The 22,307-nt window shown below is 41.6% G+C and overlaps 1 protein-coding gene across 1 annotated transcript; it reads left to right on the forward strand.

The window, feature by feature from the left end:
• Positions 1 to 1,547: 1,547 nt before the first annotated feature.
• On the forward strand, positions 1,548 to 22,048 carry wdr35 (WD repeat domain 35). Its single transcript, XM_011490795.3, has 28 exons — positions 1,548 to 1,923; positions 1,997 to 2,114; positions 3,724 to 3,795; positions 4,250 to 4,342; positions 4,417 to 4,545; positions 4,618 to 4,751; positions 5,133 to 5,295; positions 5,371 to 5,516; positions 5,619 to 5,744; positions 5,959 to 6,144; positions 10,030 to 10,065; positions 10,156 to 10,216; positions 10,485 to 10,629; positions 10,930 to 10,999; positions 13,076 to 13,129; positions 13,210 to 13,319; positions 13,423 to 13,636; positions 13,749 to 13,829; positions 14,464 to 14,600; positions 14,756 to 14,959; positions 15,040 to 15,186; positions 16,880 to 17,012; positions 17,120 to 17,230; positions 18,150 to 18,314; positions 19,424 to 19,564; positions 19,692 to 19,848; positions 20,664 to 20,901; positions 21,007 to 22,048. Exons 1-28 carry the CDS (start codon positions 1,900 to 1,902, stop codon positions 21,152 to 21,154), a joined length of 3,543 nt encoding a protein of 1,180 aa, XP_011489097.1. The 5' UTR covers positions 1,548 to 1,899; the 3' UTR covers positions 21,155 to 22,048.
• Positions 22,049 to 22,307: the final 259 nt, after the last annotated feature.

Consider the following 22,307-nt stretch of genomic DNA (forward strand, 5'->3'; position numbering starts at 1 on the left):
TAATGTTTTATGAGACCAAAAAATGATATTCACAATAACCGTTTTTTTCTTTAGATCCAATCCCTCTGATTGCTAAAAATGTTGCCAGGAGTCCAGCTCTAAAAAATGAGAAAAGAGCAAAGAAAATGGCCTGATTTGATTTGTTATTTCTTATTATTGTTCCCAGGCTTTGTTTGTTTTGTTCTGCAGCTTTTTCACATTTGTATAATTTTGACAGAATATATTTTTATTATAAAAGATTATACGTTATTTAAGGTTTAACTTGATTACCCGCCCGGGGAGTAAGCTAGCGTGTAATTTTGTGTGAGTATTTAATGTGTCTGTTTTTTAACACTTAGCATTTTTTTTTGAGTACAGTATTTCATTTGCTTTTATGTAAAGTGCTTTGTGCTTCATAACAAATAAAAAGTGCTAAACAGACAAATAAAATTTGAAGCTTTACTTTCTCTGCTACTCAAGGTACTCAAGCTACTTTTTCTATCTAACAATCAACTCTGAGCCGCAGCTGCGCCTCCCGTCATGGAGATGGAGCCGCGTGTGTCAGAGGGAAGGGGAGGGGAGGGGTGGTGGGCGCAGACCATTTTTGTTCATGTTGGTGTTGCACAAATTTAGCGAAATGCCAAATATTTTTGGAGTAATCCCACTGATGAGTTCTATGATTTAGTTTTTAATGTTTTATAAGATCTAAACATATTAATCACAATAAGTTTTTTTTTAGATCTAATCCCTCTGATATGTTTCACAAAGACACACACAGGACGTCACACGTTAAGAAATTATTGCTAAAAATGATGCAGGAGTCCAGCTCTAAAAAAAGGCTCTAAAAAATGGTAAAAGAGCAAAGAAAACGGAATTAATTGATTTGTTATTTCTTCTTATTATTATTATTTCCAGGCTTTCTTTGTTTTGTTCTGCAGCATGTTCATATTTGTATCATTTTGACAGAATATATTTCTATGGAGAGCAAAATATTATAAGTTATTTAAGGTTTAACTTGAGTTACTCTGGATTAATGTTCCTGTTTTTATTCATATTTATGTTCAAAAAGTTCAGTTTAAAAGGTTTAAAAGTTTAGTTTTAGTGTGTTCAGTTAATGTTTCTCTTCTTCGGCCCAAAACCTTAAGCGTGTTTTTAACTTAGGCCCCTGTGTGACTGAGTGTGACCCCCCCCCCCCCCCCCCCGTAATACGAGTCTAGAAAAAGAAAATGCATTTTTTGAGTAAAATGGCTAAATAGAAGATAGGGAACACAACAGGATGTTGTCAAATTTTGTGTGTGTGGGGGGGGGGGGGGGGGGGTTGGGTACTCGCCCAGGGAGTAAGTTAGTGTAGAACCGCCACTGGCTAAACAGCAGAACTAGTGTCACCTTAATATAAAGCCCGTTTGCAAACATTCTACTTTTATAGTTTGAAGAACTAAACCCACAGACCTATGAGGATTTTCTTAATATTTATATTTTTTATTATTACAGTTTTTCTTCAAAACTTCAAAAACAACAGAGGATACAAACTAGCAACTTTTTCAGAGGAACAAAGCCTTCACTTCATGGCTCAATAAACTACAACTACCATCATCACCAGGGACTTCCGGTTTACGGTTGCTACTGGAGACCGCAGGAAAGCCATAAAACTCCACAAGCTTCAGTCTGACAACTGAAGTAACAAAACGTCAGATGTCGATGCTCTTTGAGCGTCAAATTCAAAATAAACATATGAACGTAAATGTTAAATCCTCGGAATTTCAATTTGTTGCTCAGTTTTGTAGTTTTGTTGACATGGTGAACGGGCTATGCTAGGAAGGCTAAGCTAACGCTCTGGGCTTTTTTCTAACAAACCGATTCATGCCGTTTTCCCTCTTTAAATCTGACTATAGACCGTGAATATTTCCTTTTACGGTCACCATGTTCATCTACCTCAGCAAGAAGGTAAGTTTTCAACGCCCTGATCAGTGAATTTGTCGTCAGAAGGAGCGTCCAGCCCGGCTTTGGGTCTGTGCAGATCGCGATTCCGAACAACATCCATCTGAAATGCGTGTCGTGGAACAAAGACCAGGGCTGCATCGCCTGTGGAGGTGACGACGGTCTGCTGAAGGTGCTGAAGCTGGAGACGCAGTCAGGTAAAGTCCTGCTGCTCCACATCATCCTGATCCTTTAGGGGGAGGAAGGGTCTGCAGTCCTCTGCACCAGAAGAGTGATTTCTCTGTGAACAGAACCCGAGATTGAAGCATCCCACACTCATATTCATCTAACTGTTATTTTTATGCATAAACATGTGGAATTTCTTTTCTTTGCATGAGTTTTTCTCCCTTTCATTTCCCCTGCAGAAGATGTCTTGTAGATTTTGTTGAAATGGATTCAAGAAACTGAAAAAAGGAGAAAAACCCCAGAAATATTAAGGAAAACTAAACATTTCTTTTAATTATCAGAATCATTGTTTAGTTTAGACAAAAGGTCATCTTAGTTCCCTTTAAAATTAGACACCCTTTATAACCTATAGGATCGTCCCACTGGAGCACATTTGCACCATTTTTAAACAACACAAATGTTATTAGGGATGAGTATCTAATCCTCTCACATGAATGGATACGCATCTACATATGTGGTCCACAAATCAATACGGAAAAGATTCAACTAACTTTGTGGCAACGCACTACAAGTCCAATTCTTTGAACCTTTAACTAATTGGACTTAATGTATATATTTAATATTCGTTTGGCATAATTCAGTTTGGGATTTGAACTAAAAGCTTCACACCGCACCACTGTGCAGCCCAGGACTCAAAAACCAAAACATAAATCCATCTTTCTACTGTTATCTGATCAAATGACATGGAGATAGTTCCTGTCCTCTGCTGCTGACTAGAATGAAAGTCTTAGACCAGAGGTGTCCAAACATGTAGCAAAGAGGTCAAAGTGTGTCAGGGCCAAACATGCGGCCTGACATTCTTTGAACTATTTTACTAACATTAAATGACAATTAAATGGAACCGGTTTAGCTCGTGCTGGTTTGCGGCGCCTTCCATCTGTGAAACCAGGGTTCGACTCCGGGCTGCTCCCTGTTCCCTTCTCTACTTCTGTGCCGGTCCCAAGCCCGGATGCTTTGAGAGGGTTGCGTCAGGAAGGGCATCCAGCACAAAACATTGCCAAGTTTACCATGCGATTTGTTCGCTGTGGTGAACCCTGATGGGAAAAGCTGAAAGAGAAAGAAGAAATGACAATTAAATATTTGTTTTCTTCACAAAAAATAGAAACACATCTAAAGATGTTTCCACCAAAATGACATCATCCTCCATCATCCGGTCCCAGGTATCGTGTCGTAGTTCTCACTTCTTGTCTGGTAGTGCGTCTAGTGCCTTTAGCATATCCGGCAGATGCAGTTGTTTTCAAATTCCACTGAAAAAATATGACAATTTCCACTTGTTCTTGAAGCGGTGGCCCTCGCTGTCAACTTTTCTTGTTTTTATGTGCAGTTGACATTTTAGAAGTGAGTGAAAAAGTGTCTCTGAAAGGTCGGACGGCAGTGTTGCCACAGGTTTACGAGTTAAAACATCATTTAGACAAGTGCAGTCAAGAAATCGTACCCACACTTTTTAAAGGTGCTCTGGGCAACAGGTTATTCATTTTCTGACAGGAGCCTGCGGAAAATTTGTCAGAGATGGGCCGGACTTTGGACATACCTGTGTTAGACTAACAATTGCAGCAACAATCATGTGTCCTTTCTCCACAGATGATGTCAGGTTCAAAGGTCTTGCTGCACCAAGTAATTTATCCATGAACCAGACTTTAGAGGGACACAGAGGTGAGTCTTTGGCAAAGCCGGGCGGGGATAAAACACGAGGAAAACCATTAAAAAACAAGTTTCCAAGTGCCCAGATATCACATGACGTCATGAGAGACGAAGGAAAGGAGAGCAGGGATTAGATGATGGGAGAGCATGCGGTGGGTGTAATGGGGTGTAATGGGGTGGTGTGACACAATTAGCTTAATAGTGAGTTGGTAAAGTTGCTTATTGTCGGATTTTCTCTATGAAAGGTCAGGTTTTCTGTTTGCTTTGGGAACAGAAAAAGGTTTCAATATCTAGCTTTCATTTTGCTGTGCAGATTCCTGCATGTCATTGGGCTTCAGTTTAGCCAGATGTTGTGTTTTTGAATGTATGGAATGGTTGTGTGAAACTTTTGATTTGCAGCAGTTTGTGCACAAATGTTTAGCGGGTCTCAAAGGTTCTTTTGCTTCATGGCGGAAAACACCAACAGGTGCAGTGCAAGTGGTGACATGGAATGAGCAGTATGAGAAGCTAACAACCAGTGACCAGAACGGACTCATCATCGTGTGGATGTTGTACAAAGGTAAGTCGCACTGTCCAAGTCAAACTCTGGGTTCTTTGTAAGGAAAAGTCTTTAGCCGCTTGTTCCCTCTTGAGGCGCCTGGTATGAGGAGATGATCAACAACAGGAACAAATCAGTGGTGAGAAGCATGAGCTGGAACGCCGATGGTCAGAAGATCTGCATTGTGTACGAAGACGGAGCTGTGATTGTCGGATCCGTGGATGGTACGGTCGATTTAAGAGAATCACAGCTTCCAGGGGATGGAATTTTCCATAAACCTGGTCTGACGCACACAGGAAACCGGATCTGGGGAAAAGAGCTGAAGGGGAGCCAGCTCGCTCATGTGGCATGGTCACCTGACAGCAAGATCCTCCTCTTTGGGATGGCCAGCGGGGAAGTACACATCTATGACAACCAGGGAAACTTCATAGTGAGTGTCTAACACCAACATAGCAGAAAGAGTCAAGGAAATTGTGATTGGTAGATCCATTTATGGTGTCAGGAAGCTTTTTAGAAAGGCTCTGTATCTTTCCCTCTCACATAAAATGAAACACATCCCCATTTATGGTCCACAATTTGATACATAAAAGATTCAACTAACTTTGTAGTGATGTGATACAGTCCCATTCTTTTACCTAAATGGATAGAATCTAAATATTTATTATTCATTTGGCATTTAAAACTATACATGAAAATGCCTTTTAGCAGAAAAACCACACATATCCGTCGCTGTGGTTCATCTACAGCCGACTGAAGTGATGCATATAATGCATAAATGACTACGCCTGTTTTGTTCTGTGTGGTGTTTCAGATGAAAATGGCCATCGGCTGTCTCGTAGCCGCTGGATCGGTGAGTATAGCTGGGATTCAGTGGTATGCAGGAACCAGGGGTTACGTCAGGCCAGACTGTCCGTGCCTCGCCATCTGCTTCGACAACGGGAGATGCCAGATCATGCGTTATGAGAATGATGACAGTGAGGCCTCTGAACGCTTCAGATCCTGACATGTTTGCTGATTTCATAGATGGGTGATCATGTCTTCCTTTGCAGATCCAGTCTGCATCGATACTTTGATGAACGTGGTGAGCATCCAGTGGAACCAGTGTGGCAGCGTGTTAGCGGTGGCCGGTTTCCTCAGAGCTTCAACCAAAGACAAAGAGTTCAACGTAGTCCAGTTCTACACACCTTTTGGGGAGGTGAGGTGCTCCACGTTTTTTATGTCATGCAGTCGGACACAATTTCGGACTCCAGCTCAGCTTTTGGAAAACGGTTGTTTCTGATTTCCTGTTTCTGCGCAGCATCTAAGAACTCTCAAGGTGCCTGGAAAGCAAATGTCTGGGGTTGCCTGGGAGGGGGGAGGACTGCGGATTGCCTTGGCTGTGGATTCCTATATTTACTTCGCCAACATAAGACCAGATTACAAGGTTAATACCATATTGCTCACACTGTAAAACATGGATAAAATAGTACTGAAGTATTCAAAAAGAGTTCATGTTTAAAACCAAGTACCAGTGTTAGAGTTGGTAAAAGGATAAAGTTTACAACGGTTTGGCTGAATTTGATAGCTTTGGAATCCCGTCTCTCATACTTCCTGGAAGTCTGGATGAGTTTCAGCAGCCTGTTCATGTGTGCTGACAGTGGGGATACTGCTGCAGCACGGTGGTGTACGCCTACACCAAGCCAGAGCGCCAGGAGTACTGCGTGGTCTTCTGGGAAACTAAAAACAACGAGAAGTTTGTCAAATACGTCAAGAGCTTGTTGTCTGTCACAACTTCTGGAGACTTCTGCATCCTGGCCAGCAAAGCAGATGAAACGCAGCTTCAGGTATGAAAAGAACCTGCAACAGCCTCATGGAAGCTCATCAAACTGGGATCCAGTGGGGCGCAGTAACATCCAGAATCCACTTCTATGCAGTCTCCTCTCCACGTACTGCTGACTGATTTATGACGGGATCCACATCAGTCCTAAAATCTTTCCAGTGTTTTTCAACTTTGGTAAAAGGCAACATTTCTGACAACTTTAAAAAGGTCCTCAGCACATCCCCGTCTACCACAGACACTCCAAAACATATAACACCTGTCTAAGTCTTAGATTTCTAAGCGTAAAAGGAGACACAAAGACCAAACCAAACCACAGCTCTGTTTAGCCACAAACACACTGAATGCATCAGAGCTCCATTCCTGTTTGCCTTCAGACGTCAGTCATGTGTTTGATGCTCTCAGAAAATGATTCACTGAGGAGTTCAGAAGCAAACCTGACAGGGTGTGCTGATTGGAGTTTCACAGGATTTACTGGCAGGATCACATCTCATCATTGACTGTATACAGAACTGGACTGAGTGAGTGTGACGTCACCCATAGAACACGGCTGACTTCCTGTTCCAATTACATGAAGTAAATTCCATTTTATCTCAATACGAACGTCGCCATGTTGGAGCCAGAAATGGTCAGCAAGCATTGATTGGTCCGAGTGGGGTCTGAATCATTGTTTCTGTGGCAACCACTCTAGCCAATCAGCAGCAAGCTAAACCAATGTCCATCCTGTTGTGAATGAACTTACACAAATGAATGAAAATAAAGAACATCAAAATAGAAACTAAAGTAAAGCAACACAAAATAATTTCTAGTCCCCTGGGCGATGATTTAGTCCACTTAGCTGCCTGCTGAATGTAAGGCCTCTGCTGACTGGCATGCATTGTTTCAGACCTGACTTGATGATTCCAGCAGCAGCAACAATGGTTCCCTCAGCACTGGTAACTCAGAGCACAACATCAAATGAATGAAGCCAATTATAATGAAGTAAACTGAAACGTGTTCATACATTTTATGTTCAAACGTGTGTTTGTGTTGTATCGGAGCAAGAATTAATATTCTGACAAATAGAATGACTGAGTCACAACTGTTTATTTCTTTATATAAGTCTATGGGATTCTGGCTTCTTGGAGCCAGTGGCTACTTCCTGTTTAAAATGCAAGGGGGGAGGAGTCACTCAGTCCAGTTCATTAATACAGTCAATAGATAAAGTGGACCTGATTTGACCTTTACGAAGCCCGTGTTAAGATATAAAAATATATCTTGTTCCCACAGATTAATATCTTGTTCCCACAGGTTATGTCGTTCGCACAAAATACTATTCCGTTCCCACAAGATACTATTCCATTCCCTCGAAATGATTAACTCGTGCGAACGCAATAATTATGTCGTTCAAACGCAATAATTAATCCGTTCGAACGCAATAATTATGTCGTTCAAACGCAATAATTAATCCGTTCGAACGCAATAATTATTCACGTCATAAGTCATTCAGGCAGATATGCTCTCTGTACGCCGGTGTGGGTACCGTATGTTCTCGGGTTGCCGGATGTTCTCGGGGTCCTTCGGGGTCCTTCGACCAATGATGACGTCACACTATTTGATTGGCTGTAAGTTGCCACGACCAATGAGTTAACGTCGCTAAGTTTTTTTAAAAACTTTATTGACAATTGTGGTATCATACATTAACAATGACATTAACGTTAACAACGAACAATAACGATGTAATCAATATTGCCTCGAAGATCAGTCACCATTGCCAAATATAACATATTGACATAGAAAATAAAGAATAGAGGGGAAAAAAAGAAACAATGAACATAACACACAAATAAATAAAAACATAAGTAAAATAAAATAAAGGAACATAGAAAAAATTTAAGTAGTCTAATACTAGTTAAGTTAGGGGTACTCGTGAAGTTTGTATTTCTGAACAAAACTAAGCAATTTCAAGCCATTCTTCTTTTTCATATAATGAAGTGATTGAAAGCAAAAACAGAGCTCTTTATTAAATGTTATAAATGTGGTTTGGTCTTCAAAACTTGACCTCACCAAGATGGCGGTGCTCTCCTCCCATGAGGAACCACGTGATGTCTCCTCTAGTGATATAACTCATTTGAAGGACCCCGAAGGACCCCGAGAACATCCGGCAACCCGAGAACATCCGGTACCTACAACGGCAAAACTAAGCCGCTTTCAGCGGTAACTTCCGTGTCTCTGTGACCCATATTCGTTCAAAAAAGGAACATGAAAAACAAAAATTATCACTTTAATACTGTCTCAATGAATATAAGAAAAATATCAAAAGATTTATGATAACTAGGCTGCTTTGTCATTGATAGCTCCTGTTAGGCTACTACTAGCTCCGCCGCAGAGCTCTCTGATGTATGCCGGCATTTGGGCAACTGGCTGGTCTATTGACAGACAGCTGATATTGTAGTTTAGGGTCGAATAGGAATAATAATATTCAGGACTTGTCTTTTATTAACTTTAGCAGTCAGTTGCTTTACATTCGAAGGCTATAAGGATACATGCTAACTGACTAGCCGATCATTGATCCTGTTATTCATTTACGTCATATATTTACAGCAGATACCTTCACATTTCTGTCTGTGTGTGTCTCATTACATTGCATTGAAGACACGGAGGATGTTTAGAGAACAGATTTATTTATTTTAAAAAGCACAAAAGCATCCATCGTATTCACGTTCATTCACATCCTGATGGTACGCCCTCCTCAGTCATCTTGCTGCAAAAGCCGCTTCCTGCCGCTACTTCCGTGTCTCTGTGAGCATTCAATAGGGGTAAAAATAAAAGCAAGAATGGTCGATCTGTTTTTTTCTCGATGAAAATCTGAAAAATATCATATTAAGCAGGCTGCTTCGCCTAAAGCACTTACCTTTAGCTCGTAGCATAACAACAAAAGCACTACGTCACGTTTCCCAGCGTGCTTTGCTGCCAATCACTGGCCAATCACCGTGTTCCTGTGACCAAATGCCGGCATACATCAAAGAGCTCTGCGGCGGCGCTAGTAGTAGCCTAGCAGGAGCTTTCGTATGACAAAGCAGCCTAGTTATCATAAATCTTTTGATATTTTTCTTATATTCATTGAGACAGTAACAAAGTGATCATTTTTGTTTTTCATGTTCCTTATTTGAACGAATATGGGTCACAGAGACACGGAAGTTACCGCTGAAAGCGGCTTAGTTTTGCCGGCGTACAGAGAGCATATCTGCCTGAATGACTTATGACGTGAATAATTATTGTGTTCGAACGGATTAATTATTGCGTTTGAACGACATAATTATTGCGTTCGCACGAGTTAATCATTTCGAGGGAACGGAATAGTATTTTGAGGGAACGCAATAGTATCTTGTGGGAACGGAATAGTATTTCGTGCGAACGACATAATAACCTGTGGGAACAAGATATTAATCTGTGGGAACAAGATATATTTTTATATCTTAATGTCAGGACACGGGTTCCGTAGACCTTCCTAAAAGAGAAAACCCGTAATCTGTGTTAAATGAATTTCCTCAAATTATTTCCATATATTGTCTACAACTTTCCAGAAAATCCTCCCGATAGTTTTAGTCTATGATTTGACTGCTGTTGGTGTGACCGCGGACACCTCCCTGCTGTGATCAGCATTTTCAGCCATAATTCATGAGGGACTAGCAGGACACCCTGGAGAATGTCTGCAGACAGTTTGCAGAGGCTCCTGGTATTGTCTCAAGAACGACACATTTATCCCTGTACGACCTGGAATGCATGGCCAAACGACAAACTTTGACCCTGCATGCCGGTTTAATGACAAACTTTGACCCTGCACGCCGGTTTCATGACAAACTTTGACCCTGCATGCCGGTTTAATCTTGTTGAACTTGCTGTCACACAGGAGGATGCTGGGTTAGAGACTGGGAGTTCTGCTCGGGTAATGTCCTACCTAAAGTCTCAAATCTTAAAACTGGAGCAATCTTGATGTGTGTTCTAAAGAGGCCCTGCTGTTTGTTGTTTTCTACAGTATGTTCTGATTCTGTGCAATTCCATTGGAACCCCCCTGGATTCAAAATACATCGACATTGGTGAGTCTCATTCTTCTATCATGTAAATGTAAATGTGGTGATTTTGGTGTGTATTTCAGAAAGAAGTGAGTGTGAGGGTGCACACCAGGGTCGCGAGGCCTCCTATAATATTAAAAACTTTGTTGTTTCGTTAAAGAAATGTGGGAAGAAACAGCTGTGTTTTTTTAAAGCGGATAGCTAACCGTTTATGACTGTCAAAGTGTTTTTTACCGCAGAACAGTAGTATTTGCCCCCCTATTCATTTTTGTTGTGTACTTTCTTTACTTAGAGCCTCTGTTTGTCACCATGACCAAAACACACGTCATTGCCGCGTCCAAAGAGGCCTTCTACTTGTGGCAGTACAGAGTGGCAAAGAAGCTGACCGCCATGGGAATTAACCAAGTGGCCAGAACAAAGAAGGGAGGAAAGGAGAAGTGAGTATTTTTAGAGCATTTGCATTTATTATCCAAAGTGAATCTCAAATGGACAAAAGAAAATGAAACTAAGAAAGAGATAAAACCAGGAGCCCGGCTCAGCTAAGTCAGCTGATGGCACCTTAAGCGTACGTCTGACCGTGAAAAGCAATTTCTCATCTGCTCTAGCCTTGTTGGATGTGGTCTCTTGCTCTGCCAGATCTTTTTTTGCGGTGGAATTATGGGTCGTATCTGTGGCTTTCTGTCTGTCCGGCTCGCTCTTTCTTGCTTCTCACGTGTTTTCTCTGGTCGTCTCCATAGTGTCTATCACATTGACATCCACCCATCTGGAACCGGTGACGCCATTTCCGATTTTTCAAAAGCCTTCACAGTAAGAGGAGCTTGAGTTTCTTCTCTGATAAAGTCTTTTAGGCACATTTAAAGACCCACTCTGATGAAAATGGGGATTTTAACAAGTTCTTGTGGATTTTTTCCCATGATATACAGTCAGGGAAAAGTATTGTCAGCCACCAATTGAGCAACTTCTCCCTTTTAAAAAGATGAAAAAGGCCTGTAATGTTCATCAGAGCTTTACCTTAACTATGACAGACAACATCAGACAACATGAGAGAACAAAATCTAGAAAGTCACATTGTATAATTTTTAAATAATTTATTAGTAAATTATTTGATCAACTACAAACAATCAAGATTTCTGTCTCTCACAGACCTGTAACTTCTTCCCTAGAGGATCCTCTGTCCTCCACTGCTTACCTGCATTAATAGCACCTGTTTGAACTGGTTATCTATATAAAGACACCTGTCCACAACCTCAAACAGTCACACTCCAAACTCCACTTTGGAGACCAAAGAGCTGTCTAAGGACACCAGAAACCAGATTGTTGACCTGCACCAGGCTGGAAGACTGAAACTGCAACAGGAAAGCTGCTTGGTGTGAAGAAATCAACTGAGGGAGTAAATATTAGGAAATGGAAGACATACAAGACCACTGAGAATCTCCCTCCATCTGGGGCTCCCTGCAAGATCTCACCCTGTGGGATCAAAATACCTACTGTAAAGCATGGGGGTGGAAACATCATGTTTTGGGGCTGTTTTTCAGCAAAGGGAGCAGGACGACTTAACGTGTAAAGTACAGAATGAATGGGGCCATGTATCGTCAGATTTTAAGTGAAAACCTCCTTCCATCAGCAAAGGCATTAGAGGGAACGAGGCTGGATCTTTCATCATGATAACCATCCTAAACACACTGCATGGGTAATGAAGACGGGCTTTGTTAGAAGCATTTCAAGGTTCTGGAGTGGCCTAGCCAGTCTCCAGATCTCAACCCCATAGAAAATCTTTGGAGGGAGTTGAAAGTCTGTGTTTCCCAGCGACAGCCCCAAAACATCACTGCTCTAGAGGAGATCTGCATGGAGGAATGGACCAAAACATCACTGCTCTAGAGGAGATCTGCATGGAGGAATGGACCAAAACATCACTGCTCTAGAGGAGATCCGCATGGAGGAATGGACCAAAACATCACTGCTCTAGAGGAGATCCGCATGGAGGAATGGACCAAAATACCAGCAACAGTTTGAAAACCTTGTGAAAACTTACAGGAAGCGTTTGACTGCTGTAATTGCCAACAAAGGCTATATAACAAAATATTGAGTTGAACCTTTGTTATTGACCAAATCGTTATTTTCCACCATAATTTATAAATGAATTCTCTAAAAATCAGACAATCTGATTTCTTGTGGGGGTTTTCTCATTGCGTCTCTCATGATTGTAAAATGGTTAACCTCTCACATTTTTTAAATGGAATAACCTGCACAATTGGTGGCTGACTAAATACTTTTTTGCCCCACTGTATAAAAAAATAACTTACCTCAAAATTGTTTTTTTGAGTATTTCTGTATTCAAAATGTTGTGAATCAGTAGACAATAAATGTTATTCATCTTTCAGCGTATCCCGTTAACAGTCGCCACAGCACAGGTAGTTTGGCAGAGAGTTTTTAGCCCAGATGACCTTTCTGACATGACCCTGAATTTTTGAGGCATATAGTTCCAAATAGGCTGTCCAGCAGTGGATTGCGTGTCCTAGGAATTGAACCTGGGTTTCCTGCGTGACAGTCCTCCACCCAGCGCTCATTGGTGAATTAGGAAATACGCTGGGTGGAGTGGGGTTCCTCTGCACCAGTAGTCCCACCCACAACTCTACTGAATGTCTACTGAACAGCTGTGTGCTCATGGGAACTCAAGTTCTAGTAAACGGCACAGTTTGTTTGTTTTTTGGCTCAAAACTGCATACTCGTAGTGAAAATAACCATTGAGAACATTTTTACCAAAAATCAAAAGATGATCAGAGTGGGACTTTAAACTCAGATGGTAAAAAATATTATTTCTGATATAATCAAATGAAATAATGTGTCTCTTTTGTCTATTTTCCTTTTTTTTTTAAAATCCAGTCAACTCAAGATCCCATCTGTTGCATTACAGCTACAGATAAAACACTCATTGTGGTACATGGCTTCCAATTTTACTGAAATTATTCATCTAACTGTGAAAATTATCGTATAAAAATGTTTTTTTGTGCTTCTAGGGCCGTGAGTCTGGCAGCATCCACAGATACAGTCTTCCAACTGTTGCGTTATTGCAAAAGTACACTTCCAGCAATCGAGCCTATTATTTATCTCTGAACTGCAACTCCAGGTTGGTCCAGCTTCATGTCAGTTAGGACGGATCTTCATTCTGCTAAATAAAAGAAGGTCAGACGTTTGTTACAGTTTCTATCGCAAACTGTGTTTCCTGGCAGCCGGCTGGCCATCATCGACATCGCGGGCGTGATGACGTTGTTGGACCTGGATGTCAGTGCTGCCTCAGACGGCGGCACGAACAGGGGGAGTGCAGATTCCTCCAAGTTTGAGCGCAAAGACGTTTGGGACATGAAGTGGGCGAATGACAACCCTGATCTGTTTGCCATGATGGAAAAAACAAGGATGTACGTCTTTAGGAACCTCGACCCAGAGGTGAAAACTCAAGTGTGGTTTTTAAGAGAGTAAAAAGCAAAAATGTTGAGAAAACCTTTCCTGCATGCTGTTTAAACTCTGGGATGTTTTTTGGCTGCTTCTGTCAAAACAGGAACCCATTCAAACTTCTGGATACATCTGCAACTTTGAAGACTTGGAAATCAAATCTGTCTTACTTGATGAAATCATGAAGGTAAACCTTTATTACTAAACATCTGGAATCCCTCACTTCTCCCAAAGCCCTAAAAGACGTTGGAGTGCAGGACTATCCAGTCCTCTGGATGTTAAGTAATTTGGACGCCGTGCTCACTCCTTTTTTTAACAGGATTTATCAGTATCATGTCACTGATTTCCCAAAGTAAGAATCTATAAATATGAACCTTTTACCTTCTGAAGATGAAAACTTAGATGACTTGTAAAAAATGTATTTAAATACTTTTTTTAAATGAAAAATCATTAAAACGCAATGCATTGTGGTCAGGGGCGGAGCTACAGGGAGGCAAGGGAGGGCAGCTGCCCCTTAGCAAAAAGCTTTGCCCCCCCCCACACACACATTTTTGAATCAATATTATTATTGACAAAGACTAAGAAATACAAGCTTCTTTAAGCACTGCAAAAATAACATAAGCGATATTTTTAAATGAAATAAAAATAATAACAATATTAAAACAATGTATTTTTTTGATCCGTTCATTTGTATCGGCCTCAGTTTCTGGTGTTATGCCACCCTTACAAAGTCTTCTAGTGATGCGAGCCAATTGCCATGTTTTTATTTGATTATGTGTGTAAAGGCAGCATGAGAGGATGATCAGAATGTTGCCTTGCAGAACCCAGAGAAGCCAAACAAAGACAATCTCATCAACTTTGAAATCCGCTCCCTGAGAGACAGCCGTGCTCTCATAGAAAACGTCGGCATCGAAGACGCGTCGCAGTTCATTGAAGACAATCCTCATCCGAGACTCTGGTAAATGCAGCCGTAAAACTGCTCCCATTCACATCAGGCCTGTTGCTTTGGGTGGCTATCATCTCTACGTTCACTCAGCTCTTGTTAAGTCTACACTTCCACATGTGGACGCTGTCAACCAAAGCTGAAGCTTTTTGGTCCGCTGTCGTTTGCAGGCGTCTGCTGGCGGAAGCAGCCCTTCAGAAGCTGGATCTGAAGACTGCTGAACAGGCTTTCGTCCACTGCAGAGACAATCAAGGCATTGAGTTTGTCAAGCGCCTGGGCAACCTGCACAGTGAACCCATGAAGAAGGCTGAAGTGGCAGCCTACTTTGGCAGGTTTGAGGAAGCCGACAGCATGTACCTGGAAATGGATCGCAGGTACGCCAAAGCAGATGATTCGGCTCTTATCTGCTAAGTTTGATTCCCGTCTTTGGAGATGATGCTCTGTGTCTCCGCAGTGACCTTGCCATTAACCTTCGGATCAAGCTGGGAGACTGGTTCAAGGTGATGCAGCTGCTGAAAAGTGGTTCCGGGGCTTGTGACGATGCTCTGCTGCAGCAGGCTTACAATGCCATCGGGGACTACTTCGCCGACAGACAGAAGTGGTATTTCATTACATTTGGCACATTTCTTTCTCTGGGAGTTGGAAGCAAACAGATGTTGTATGTTTGGCATAAAAACAATGTCTACCGTGATCATCCAACATGTTTAACCCTCTGAGACCCGGGATGTCGTCAACGTCGCCTAAACAGCACATGAACTTTGACCTACCGTGACTCTTCCACTGTTTAGGCGATCGGCGTGAGTCAGCTGATTCTGACGCGGCTTTGCGGCGTTACACAATACTGTAACACATGACTAACGTTAAGTTTTGCATAATGACACAAAGAGGCTTTTCTCTGCTTCAGGATACGATGGAATTATTTGTGTAAACGGTTGAAAAGTTACGCGATAGTGTAGTGCAGGGGTGTCACACTCATTTTCACTGAGGGCCACATCAGCATAGTGTCTGTCCTCAAAGGGCCAGATATAACTTATACATGTAACTAAATGTAATGAAATATAAATGTAACTAGTTAATGTTAAATAACTCATTACAGAAAACATGTGTTTGCTTGTTCCTCCAGCATAAATCCTTTTACATTAGATTCTGTCAGGTTAGGTTATGGACCGTGTTTAAGTCCTAAGTTGTCCAATCTGATATTTCAAGTCGGATTCTCCCTAGATATGAATAAATACACACCAAATTTTATTTTTATTTTAAGTAATTAAAAACTTATATGCTTTTGCGGGCCACATGAAATGACATGGGGGGGGGTGCATTTGGCCCGCGGGCCTTGAGTTTGACACATGTGGTCTAAAGAGTTTAAACACTGGAGCTGCAGTATTATGATGAATGATACAATGATTTTTAGCTTTCATCATAAGGACATATCAGCTGGTGTCAGTTTTATTTGCACATATTCACTACATAAGTGAGTTTCCTCCTCTGGTTCATAGTTTCATCAAAGACAATGAGATTATTTAAGGAGGCTGGAAAGTTTTGGCTTTCTTTTGTGAAATGACACATCAGCGTTTGACGTGTTGGCCTTCTGATGCCTCATGGTGGGACTGTTGCATCTACATGCCCCCTTCCACTGGGATCAAAGGCGGCATGAGCCAAGCTGCCCTGCTGATGGGCACGCTGGCCCTGCTTGAACCACCAACAGTGTGATTGTGTCACAGCCAGCTGTTTGTATTTGTTGTTGGGTGGATTTCTTTAAATGTTCACCAAACCTCATCTTATTTTAAAAAATGAAAGAGCAAAAGTCATTTTTAATTGAAATGTTTGAAGTTCTTCAATGTCAGCTTGATGAAGGCGTGTTTGGTTGATCAATCAGCTTTAGGTTGAGCTTTTAAAGATCTTTTAAACTATGTTTATATTTATTTTTCATGATTTAGTCTGTACTTTTTTCAAAATGGTCATCTCCAGAAAGAGTTTCCTCTTTTATTTCTCTGATTTTTACCTTTATTTTTGATTGATTTGCCTGTTTAGTTGTAAATAAAGGTCATCCAGTTCCCTGCCATGTCTTAGCAACTGTCTTGTAGCACAAGCTTTAGCCTTGAACTTTTTTCACAGCTTCATCTTTATCCTTATCTCAGTCTCTCAGCTTCTTTTCTCTTAAAAAAAATCTTAAATGAACAAATTTGCAGCATAAAAAACCGTGCAAGAGTTTCTGTGGGAATGTGACGGTGAATGATGAATATGTAGAATACCTGTTAACTATTTCCTCTTCATTGCCTTTCTTTTCCTCCCAGGGTGAATGCGGTGCAGTATTACCAGCAGGGCCTTAACCAGGAGAGGCTAGCCGAGTGTTACTACATGCTGGAGGACTATCCCGGCCTGGAGAGGCTGGCCACCGAGCTACCAGAGAATCACAGGCTTTTATCAGTGAGTCCGATGTTCTCTGGAGGAGCTTTCTGGATTCCGTCTAAGACGGAAAATGCTCCTTTATGCCCCTTCTTCCTTCACCAATAACACTTCATTTACTGAAACAGGACATTGGAGAAATGTATGCCACCGTGGGGATGTGTGAGCAGGCTGTGAATGCCTACCTGAACTGCAACCAGACCAGAGCTGCTATTGACACCTGCGTCCATCTGAACCAGGTGAGCCGGCAGAACACCTGTGTTTCTGAGAGATCCACAGTGTTCATCAGTCACACTGATCTGTGAACAATGCTCAGCAACAAGACGCTTCCAGGGAATAACTTTGATTCAAAAGAAAAGCTCTACCTGTGATTAACTCAGGAAGAGTTTATTTAAATGATTTTTAAGCCAAAAGCAGACATAAGCTAATAGCATTACACACTATAACATTTCTCTGCTATTTTTGTAGAGAAACTATTTGTTAATGACTAGTTACTCTGGAACACACAATAAATGCAAGTCTTGATGGACTCAGAGTGAAGAGATCAACATCAATGGCTGAAGCTGTAATCCTGAATGTCCTAAATAAAGACATGTCTTCCACATTTCCTCATAACGTCAAAGATTTAAAGTTAGCTGTTCAGCCCAGCGTAAAAAGGAGCATACATATCATAGTCCATAAGCATTACACGTGGTGTCCCACAGGGATCAGTATTGGGTTCTATACTATTTCATCTATAAACATATTCAATGTGACAAAATTATTCAAATGGATATTAAATGTTTAAAAATACATGTTGTTCAACAATAATACAAATTGATATATAATATGATTGTAAGAATAATATGTATTTATTCTTAATGTATAATTTAGTGTAGAGTTGTGTTTTAAATGATAAGCATAAAGTTTGTTTTATGTGTTTACAGGCATGTTTATGTTTTTTTTGTAGTTGTCCCCGACGCAAAACTCCAGCTGCCTCAGCATTTCTTTAAAACAGAAAGATCATTTGAAGTTTTTTTTAGCAAAAAGCCAACAGCCAGAAGCAAACGAAATCATGTCAAATGTCTATTCAATGTTATTTGGTCACATTGTAGTCTTGTAGTTTGCCTTTTTTCAAACCTTTGAAGGAAATTCCATGTTGGATTCTTTTCTCCTCAGTGGAACAAAGCTGTGGAACTGGCAAGAACTCACAACATGAAGGAGATTAAGTCTCTCCTTTCTAAATACGCCTCCCACCTTCTGGAGAAGAATAAAGTCCTTGAGGCGGTGGAGTTGTACCGGAAAGCGCATCACTTCCTGGATGCAGCAAAGCTGATGTTTAAAGTAAGTCTATCAACTTAAATTTAGCAGAAAACATTTTTTAATTGCATTTTAAATCCACTTTGACATTTTTCCAACTTTTCCATCTCTGTAAACCAAGAAAACGCTTCATATCAACATTTGCAATATACGATATATATTCAATATACAATATTGCTGCAGCTGTTTGACCCTGAAAAACAACTGAAACCAACTACGACCATTGATGTGTCTGAGAACGAGTGATTCATCCATAGGAAATAGTTTACTTCTGGTTCCAACGACATAAATCATTTTTTTTCGTGATACAGATATGGCCATGTTGGAGCCAGAAATCCTCAGTAAGCAGTGTTTGGTCCAAGTCTGAGTCCACATTTCTATTGCAACCACTCTAGCCAATCAGCTTGTTGGAAGTCCACACCCCTTTCCACTTGAAAGAAGAAGAATCTGTCCATCAAATGCTTGGACTGTTGGGTGTAGGGACCATCAGGCTCCACCCACTTTTATGGAGGCGTCTGTCAGTTTATTACTTGAATAACTTGGAATCAAATATCATGAAAATAATGAGGATTATCAAGAATTTGTTAATAAAATGTATCAGATCCAGAATGGTTCTTCTGACCAATAGAACGACTGAGGAACAGCTGTTTATTTCTCTATAGAAGTCTATAAGATTTTGGCCTCTTGGAACCAGTGAGTACTTCCTGTTTTGGAACGCCAGGGGGGAGGAGTCACTTAGTCCAGTTCTCAGATACCGTAAATGTTCACAACTAAAACTTACCCAAAATGTAAAATGGGACCTTTCCTCTGCTAGTCTTGCAATTGATCATTACAATATTTTCAAATGTCTTACAGTGGTAAAGTTAGAAGTATGGAAGGCAACTTTCTGCTTTATTTTAGCTGAAATTTTGCTTCATTTTAGCTAATAAGCCTTTTTGGAAAACTACAGTAAATCTGATGACCTGAACTTCTCATAAGCAAACTGGGATCATCAGGTTTATGTGTGCTTGTCTGTGAGGAACGGGAATGATCATCTGAAATGTATTAGTGAAGCTTCCAGAGAGACGTGGGATTCAACCCTGACAGCTGAAACTGTGCTGTGGCTTGTGCTGGAAGCGTAACTGTGTTTGTAGATTGCAGAAGATGAAGCCAAGAGGAAGAGTAACCCCCTGAGGGTGAAGAAGCTGTACGTGCTCGCAGCGCAGCTTGTTGAAAACTATCAGGAGCAGGTGAAGACGTCACAGCAGAGCAAGACCAAAGGAAGAAAGTCTGAGGTATTTCACTGCAGGGGCAGAGGGATCCTCCCTTTTCTGACTCCAGTAGACTTTAAAGTCTAGATAAGGTGGCAAACTGAATGTGGAAGCCCCTGTGTTCATGGTAGTTTTTGGTTTGGGGATGTAGGTATCATCAGCCCTTGCAGGCCTTCTTGAGGTGGACGCCTGCTCTTCAGAAACTGGCATTGTGGACAGCGCCTGGCGTGGAGCGGAGGCGTATCACTTCTTCCTGCTGGCTCAAAGGCAGCTTTATGCAGGCCTCATGGAGAACGCCATGCGCACAGGTACACAACAGCTCCACCCCCCAGCCTTCAGGGTTAGTTCAGACGCTGAATTGATCCAAAAAATGACCCGTGAAGACGATCGGCAATAAAACAGCTCCAGCACAAGATTCTTGTGACCAAATAGGGAAACGATATGTTTCATTACTGAAGCTGTGCTGCCTTCACTGTCTTTTCTGTCCATGACCGCCAGAAAGAAAGAAAGAAATCATTTGATCTTGTTTAAATCTCTAGGAAAGAAATATTATTACTATCATTGTTTAAATGTATTTGTTAAAATGCATTTTAATTTTTTTTTACCTTTTCAGAAACAGTTGTGTGTTTTTTCATCTGCTTCTCATCCCCAGCTAGGATGAGGGGGGGTTTACGACCCACTGTCCTTGATAAGGAATGCTGTTAGAACTGAAAACCCTCCCAAGTGGTTCATTATACGACACCCCCTAATGAACTGTTCAGTTTGTCTCTTTGTTGGGAACTTGTACCCTCCTACCTGTGTTCTTAATAAAAGGTGCATGAGAGAAGCAGACCTTTGAGAGCAGAAGGGTGGTGGACGTCTTCCGTCACGCTTGCTTTTCTCCCTCGTGCATAAGAAACGTGCTTCTTGTTGTGGTTTGTGGTTTCTTATTGTGTTTTTCTTTATTGTCTAGATGCATTTATCTGACACGCTCGGTTTCATTTTCTCTCTAAAGTCAAAATTCAGGAAAAGTTTGTCACATTTCCGGGTTTGGGATTTCTTAGCAGCATCAGGCGTTTGGCTTGAAACTGTCATATGAAAATGGTCCTAACCAAAAGTCAAATGCTTTGTTCCTGTTTCACAGCTCTTCACCTGCGCGAGTACGAGGACATCATTCCTGCCGTGGAGATCTACTCTCTTCTAGCCGTCTGCGCCGCTTCCAGCCGGGCCTTCGGCACCTGCTCGCGAGCCTTCATCAAGCTGGAATCTCTGGAAGGTCAAAGCCCCGAGCAGCAGCAGCTTTACAAAGATCTGGCCCTGGAGATCTTCACCAAGCATGCTCCCAAAGACAGCCGCATGGTGGGGGCGGACCTCTCAGACAGGTAAGAGGGCCACCGGGTCGAGTACCAGCGACAAACACCTGTGGAAGCTTCTAGCTTCTATGTGTGCAGATTTAAGGAGCTCACAGTGTGCTTCAATCTTTTTAGCTCAGAGGACAAACTGCCCACATGCATCGTGACGGGCCTGCCGATCCAGGAGTATCAGTTCTGGATGTGCGGCGTGTGCAAGCACTGCGCTCTGGAGCAGGAGATCAGTAAATACAACACCTGCCCGCTGTGCCACACGGTGCTGTGACGCGCCTCACCTGCAGTTTTCAGCAGCAGGAAGACAGACAGTCAGAACTTTGTGGTCTTAAAACATTCAGATGGAAATTTCTCAACAGGTAGTTTCATGGTTCTTATTTATTTACGCAGCTTTTCTTTGTGAAATGTCAGAAATTTTCTTTTTATAAATGTATTCTTTTGTACTGAATTTGTTAGTGACCGCATTAAAGTAGTTACTTTTTCTTTCATAAATGATAAAAAATGTGGTTTAATGGCAATTCTCTCCCATTGTTTCTTTTTGAAATTGATGCATGTTACAGCCTTTTTAAAAGAAGCACACTGTCCAGTCTGCAGGTGATAAAAATGTTAAAACAGCAAAACACCATTTTCATTGGAGTGGTCATTAAGTCCAGGCATACATTCACTGGCAACTTCATGAGGTCCACCTTGCTAGTACCGGGTTGGACCCCCTTTTTCCTCCAGAACTGCCTTAATCCTTGCTGGCAGAGATTCAACAAGGTTCTGGAAACATTCCTCAGAGAGTTTGGTCCATATTGACTTGACAGCATCACAGTTGCTGCAGATTTGTCGGCTGTAGATCCATGATGCCAATTTCTATCTATTGTGTATATTTATATCTTCTCAATCTATTGGGTTGAGATCTGGTGACTGAAGGCCATTTGAGTCCAGTGAACTTGTTGTCTTGTTCAGCAGCGATCAGAAGGTGGTACACTGTGATCATAAAGGGATTGACATGGTCATCGAGTCATCAAACTGGATCACAGAGACACGGCGGAAGCTGGCTGTCATTCAGACGCAGCTCCTGGTGCGGGAGTGAAGCTCACCGCACCGGAATAATCTCAAAATGATCTCATGAACCCAGTTTTTGTAGAGCTTTTTAAAATAAATCAACCTGATCTCTCAATATCCTCTGCGTCTTTCATGCATTGTGAATGAAGTAAACACAGACACCACTCCATGTAGCGATCAGGCAGAAATCATTTGGCAGAAGCTCCTCCCACATGTTGCTGGGGCGTCAAGCCTATGAACACATTTTGGACAGGTGTCAATCAGCGAATTTGCCACATGGCAAAGGAAAGAAAGGCAGCTGACACGAATTTGATGTGCGAATCCCGTTCGGAGGGAACGCAGCTTAAGACAGTTAAAAAAGACAGCTCTCAGGA

Source organism: Oryzias latipes, chromosome 22 (genome assembly GCF_002234675.1).
Source record: "Oryzias latipes chromosome 22, ASM223467v1".
In the NCBI taxonomy this organism is placed as follows: domain Eukaryota; kingdom Metazoa; phylum Chordata; class Actinopteri; order Beloniformes; family Adrianichthyidae; genus Oryzias; species Oryzias latipes.

Excerpts from the sequence above, each read along its gene's own strand:
- wdr35 (XM_011490795.3), top strand. The coding sequence starts at position 1,900 with ATGTTCATCTACCTCAGCAAGAAG. Across the intron at positions 5,745-5,958 it reads ACATAAGACCAGATTACAAG|TGGGGATACTGCTGCAGCAC; the intron begins GTTAATACCATA and ends GTGTGCTGACAG. Across the intron at positions 17,013-17,119 it reads AGAATCACAGGCTTTTATCA|GACATTGGAGAAATGTATGC; the intron begins GTGAGTCCGATG and ends TTACTGAAACAG.